The sequence below is a fragment of the Cajanus cajan genome, chromosome 8 (genome assembly GCF_000230855.2).
Source record: "Cajanus cajan strain Asha chromosome 8, NIPB_CcT2T_4, whole genome shotgun sequence".
Classification (NCBI taxonomy): domain Eukaryota; kingdom Viridiplantae; phylum Streptophyta; class Magnoliopsida; order Fabales; family Fabaceae; genus Cajanus; species Cajanus cajan.
The window spans coordinates 12508469-12514361 of NC_138524.1; the positions used below are offsets into that span (position 1 = coordinate 12508469).

The 5893-nt window shown below is 34.5% G+C and overlaps 1 protein-coding gene across 1 annotated transcript; it reads left to right on the forward strand.

Moving 5' to 3' along the window:
- The first annotated feature begins 490 nt into the window (after positions 1-490).
- Positions 491-4725, forward strand: LOC109798326 (indole-3-acetic acid-amido synthetase GH3.10). Its single transcript, XM_020358547.3, is given in 5 exon segments — positions 491-1158; positions 1601-1702; positions 1795-2308; positions 2310-2619; positions 4147-4725. Coding segments are annotated over 5 exon segments (1818 nt in total). The 5' UTR covers positions 491-802; the 3' UTR covers positions 4683-4725.
- Positions 4726-5893: the final 1168 nt, after the last annotated feature.

A 5893-nucleotide genomic window follows, 5' to 3' on the forward strand; every position in this document is an offset into this window, starting at 1 on the left:
AATATATTTTAATTACATCCCTAAATGAAAAAAAAAAAGAATTATAATTAAGTCTATTTTTTTTAATATTTTTTTAATTTTGTTTCCGGAGTTAAAAATTTGTAATTTATAAAATTTTATAAAATATTTTTGATTTATACGTGAATAATAATGTAATATTGTAGGCAAACTTTTAACTCTAAAGACTAAATTATAAAAATATAAAAAAAATTAAAGTCCAAATTACAATTAGTTTAAAAACTTAACTAAAAAATCTTACAAATTTCATCGGCCAAATAATGTATTAAAGCAAAAAAGAATGCAACATAAGAATGATCTCATCGTGAAGAATAAAAACTTTATTTTTATTATATGAAAGTAAACAATAAACTTAAAACAAATAGTACTAGTCTAAGAAAAACATAATTAACTTTGGTATTGTCTGGTTTCAAATATGGTGGCTCACAATAAATTGGAGGGAAAGTGAGATCAGCTGTTCTTTGGTCCCTGGCCATTACTAATGTAGTCCCCATATATGTATCATCGTTACATTATGGAAGAATATATATATTTCTTTCTTTCTCTCCCCTAAAAATCATAATATATACCATTTCTTGTGGTCTATATCTATTGTATTGTATCATATCCATGAAACTTCTGCTGCAAATATCAGAGGTTTGTTGAGCCTTTTGAATAGGGGACATACCAACATATAATAGTGGCTTAACTCCTTTGGTTTTTCTCTCACTCAGACACACACCTCCACCAACAACACTCAAACAGTGTTGTGTTATATTGCATACCTTTAGTACCTCACTTCCTCATGCCTCAGCACCAACCAACTCCAATGGAACCACTTGTGAGCTACTACAACAATGGCAATGGCGACAGTGTCTGTGACATCATAAGCTGGTTTGAAGTTGTGTCCCAGAACGCTGGCCATGTTCAGACTCAGTTGCTGTGCCAGATTCTGAAGCAGAACTATGGGGTGGAGTATCTCAAGAAATGGTTGGGGAACTACAATATCCTTGAGATGGAACCATGTGCATTGGAATCCCTTTTCTCTTCTGTGGTTCCCCTTGCTTCACATGCTGATTTTGACCCTTATATCCAACGGATTGCAGATGGGGAGACAGCTCCTTTACTCACTCAACAACCCATAACCACTCTTTCCTTAAGGTACCATTACTTTTAATTTCCTTATTTTCACTACTTCCTTTTACTTTTACTTTTTGGAGAACCAAACTATGATTCATTATACTGCTGATTTTTCTTTAATTTTATGGTCATGTTCACTTAAATAGGAATCAGAATACAGGACATTAGATAGAGGCCACATATGCCTCTCTCTCCATTTTATTCTGCCCGATTTCATTGGTTATGTATATATATGCTCAATCCATGGTTGTTCTTGTGTTTATTATTCATGACAAGGTCTTTTTATGCATTTTGATTATTTATTTATTTGTAGTAAGTACTTATTTTTTTGTTCTATATATACTTTTTTTTTTCTGTAACGTGTTTCTTTTCCTTTTCTTATGGAATGGAAAGATCCCCTGCCACTTTCTGATAATTTTTCTTTTTTACTTTTGATTTTCTTTTCTTGGTTTGCACTTTGCAGTTCTGGAACCACAGAGGGAAGGCAGAAGTTCGTACCCTTTACTCGCCATAGTGCACAAACCACGCTTCAAATATTCACCTTAGCAGCAGCCTATAGATCAAGGTGTGTATCTCTCAACAATAGTATATATCTCCTTGTGTTTGATTATTTTAAAGCACTTAAAATATTCGTCTTTATCTTTTCACTGTTTGCAGGGTCTATCCTACTAGGGAAGGTGGAAGAATTCTTGAGTTTATATACAGCAGCAACCGGTTCAAAACAAAAGGAGGTTTAACAGTAGGAACAGCCACAACACACTACTATGCTAGTGAAGAATTCAAAATCAAGCAGCACAAGACCAAGTCATTTACTTGCAGCCCTGAAGAAGTGATTTCTGGTGGAGACTACAAGCAATCCACATACTGCCACCTCCTTCTTGGCCTATTCTTCTCCGACCAAGTTGAGTTCATCACCTCAGCTTTTGTCTATAGCATGGTGCAAGCTTTCAGCAGCTTTGAAGAACTTTGGAGAGAGATTTGCAATGACATCAGAGATGGAACCCTGGGTTCAAGGATCAAGTCACCCAAAATGAGAAAGGCTGTTTTGGAGATCATATCTCCAAACTCAAATTTGGCTTCAAAGTTAGAGGCTGCTTGCCAGGAGCTAGAAGAGGTGGATTGGTTTGGTTTGATTCCTAAACTTTGGCCAAAGGCCAAGTATGTGTATTCCATTAATTATGACAGGGTCCATGCAACCATATTTGAAGAAACTTAGGCATTATGCAAATGGGTTGCCTTTGGTTAGTGCTGACTATGGCTCGACAGAGAGCTGGATAGGGGTCGATGTGGATCCTAGTTTACCACCAGAAGATGTAACATTTGCTGTGGTGCCCACTTTCTCATACTTTGAGTTCATACCACTTCACAGGCATGAAAAAGGTTTCAGTTCAGGCGGTGATGATTTCTTGGAAGATAAACCAATTCCACTATCTCAGGTTAAAGTTGGCCAAGAGTATGAAGTTGTGCTCACAACTTTCACTGGTAATTACCTTTCTTAACTCTCTTCTATATCATGAGAAATTCTATGGTACTCTCAAATTTAAGGGTTTTGGTACATTGATTGAAGACGTGTTTGGATGTGTGTCTAGACAGATATTTAAGTAAGAATTGATCACATCAATTTTAATGAAAAAACATCTAATAATTGTTTATGCAAATTTATATCGAGTGACTTCAGATGTGTTACCGAACACACCGAGAAACTTTCATTTCCTTCTCTCCTTTAATATGCTAAGCTCTTTCAACTACCCACTCAAAAACTAATACTATCAAAATCTTTAAATTTTCCTAGTTGTACCATACCAACTTTTCTATGAGTACAACGTTATACATCACATCATTTACTGCATTTTAAATTTCTCTCTTAATTTTACAAACTGTCTTTGCATGTATCATTTCTCCTCTTCCATACCATTGCTCATTTACTTCAACCCATCTTTTTTCATTTTTATGATATATATATATATATATATATATATATATATATATATATATATATATATATTGAACATGACTAATGATCGAATTTAGATCCATGGAGCATCGGCATCTTTTGACTTTTTGTTTAGTAGTAAATGCCTTTAGGCTTTAGCTACCCTACCCAATATGTACATATGAACTGTTCATATTTCGGCAAGGCCATTTTGATTGACCTAGTGTCGTACATAAAATAATGCCCAGAGTCACTGGCTCAAGAAAGTAGCGATTAAGCTTCATCTTTGCCACATATGCAAAGATATAGCATGAACCTGGTCCTGTCTAATATCTAGTTGCATCTGACCAAAAAATATTGGTTGAATATAGCTAGATGCACAAAGGAGGATTTATGATTGAAATGCATACAAATGGCATCATGAAAGATATAAAATGCGTGGACTGAAATGCATACCAATAATGGGCATCACACCAATAATGGATAGTCCTGTGCTAGCTGTGTGCATATTTCTTTCGATTTTTATAAAAATGGAATTTTTAAAAATTAATTAGTCTAAATACATATTCATTTTTTCAGGTTAATGCTGATCATATATAGTTGGGTCAGTATACATATTTAGTTTCATAAAGGTTACTTTCCTAAAGAATATTTAAAAATATGTTTTTAATCCTTTAGAGTTGATTTCATAATTTTTTTTACCAAAAATTATATTTTACCCTGGAAACAATTATTGGTTCGCAAAATCGAGAGTGGGTGGGCATGCACCGACCAAACGAAAAACAACCCACGTTTAATATGTTGGACACACCAGAGACTTGGTTGCATTCTATGGTTACTTTCGTTGATGTTACAATCATTCCAGAGTTTCATTACGCGCGGAACAGTTTTTGTACAGTGTTTACCAGAAAGAATCTCTAGTGGGACAAGGGTTTTGTTATCGTTTATTCAAGTGAACTGAGAACACAAATTATATGAATATAATAATAGGCATAGTAATTTTGTCTTTGCTAATATATGGTTTAACATTGTAATTTAAGTTAACTAGTACACATATATATATGATGGAATTTCAGGACTGTACAGGTGCAGGCTAGGCGACGTGGTGGAGGTGGCTGGGTTCCACAAAGGGACACCAAAGCTGAACTTTGTGTGCAGAAGAAAGCTAATTCTGACAGTAAACATAGACAAGAACACAGAAAAGGACCTTCAGCTAGTGGTGGAGAGAGGGTCTGAAATTCTGAACAAAGCAAAGGGGGAGCTGGTAGATTTCACAAGCTACGCAGATGTATCAAACCAACCGGGGCACTACGTGATTTACTGGGAGATAAAGGGGAAGGTAGAGGACAAGGTCCTTGGAGCATGTTGCACAGAAATGGACAAGTGTTTTGCTGATCATGGCTACGTGGTTTCCAGGAAAACCAACTCCATAGGGCCCTTGGAGCTGTGCGTTTTGGAGAGAGGGACTTTTAAGAAGATTTTGGATAGCTTCATAGCCAATGGGGCAGCCTTGAGCCAATTCAAGACCCCCAGGTGCACCAACAATCATGTCCTCCTTAAGATTCTTAACACGTGCACCACCAAAAAGTTTCGCAGCACAGCCTATACTTGACTTCCTCCATCCATGAATATCATCAAATATTAATGTTTCTTAATTTCTCCTCTTTCCAAATTCTCTTTATTATTATTTTTTTTTAGTTTAAAAACCATTGTTATATTACATCTTAAAACTAAAAAATTATTCAATAAATATTTACAAATACAAGACCAAAATGTGTTGTTAAATTTAGAAATTTATTTCACAATAATTTCTTAATTTTAAGAACTAATATAACAACATCTACTAATTTAAGGGATTAAAAGGAATATTTACTCTTTTCTTTTCTTATATATGTTATTTTATTGTTCTCTTTAAATGTCGTTTAAGGTTTTTTACATAAATTAAAAAATGTAATATAAAATAATTTTAAATTTTTTTATTATACTTCTTTTTAATTTCTATTCCATATTAAATGTACATTATGTATAAAAAAATTAAGTAAAAAAGTAAGGGTATAATATCAAAAGAGTAAATAATGCAAATGATAGATAAATAGAGAGAGGATCAATAAATGCGAACCTAATGATATCATAGTTGAAACCAATGCATTATTCTAGTAGAAATACTTCAAAAGGCTATTGTTGTTATAGTAGGAGTTGCTCTAGGAGTATGAGCAAATTCTATTTCAAGAGGAGACATTGTGGTTTCAAAAGTCTAGAAAGAAATGGATCAGGTGGGGAACCAGGAATACTTCCTTCTTCCACACTCAAACATTTATCTGGAGGAAGAGGAACCATATTCATGGCTTGTTTCTCTCTATCGGGGATTGGTGCACAAAGTTGGAGAGATTGAAAGAGGAGGCAACGATGTTCTTCAAGGAATTAATTATTTTGTACTCAGGTAGGGTCTGAGGGGTCTAGGCGGTTAGTAAGAAGGAAGTTCATAAACCCTGCAGATGAGTTTCAACCTATCTTTTTTAATATGTTTTTGCATGTGGTTGAGGATGATGTGTGGAAGCTGGTTGGTCAGACATTTTAGACAGAAACCTTTAATTTGCAACTTGCGAAAGCACTTATGGTCGTCGTACCAAAGGAGGATGATCACCTGATAATGATAAAGAATTTTGGACCTATATTGTTGTGTAACATGGTATATAAATTAATCTCCAAAGTTTTAGTTAATAGATTGAGACCGTTCCTTTAAGGTTAGTCCACTCTAAAGTAGTTTTGTCCTTAGGAGAGATACCATGGATAACGTAATTGTGTTGCAAGAAGTGATGCATT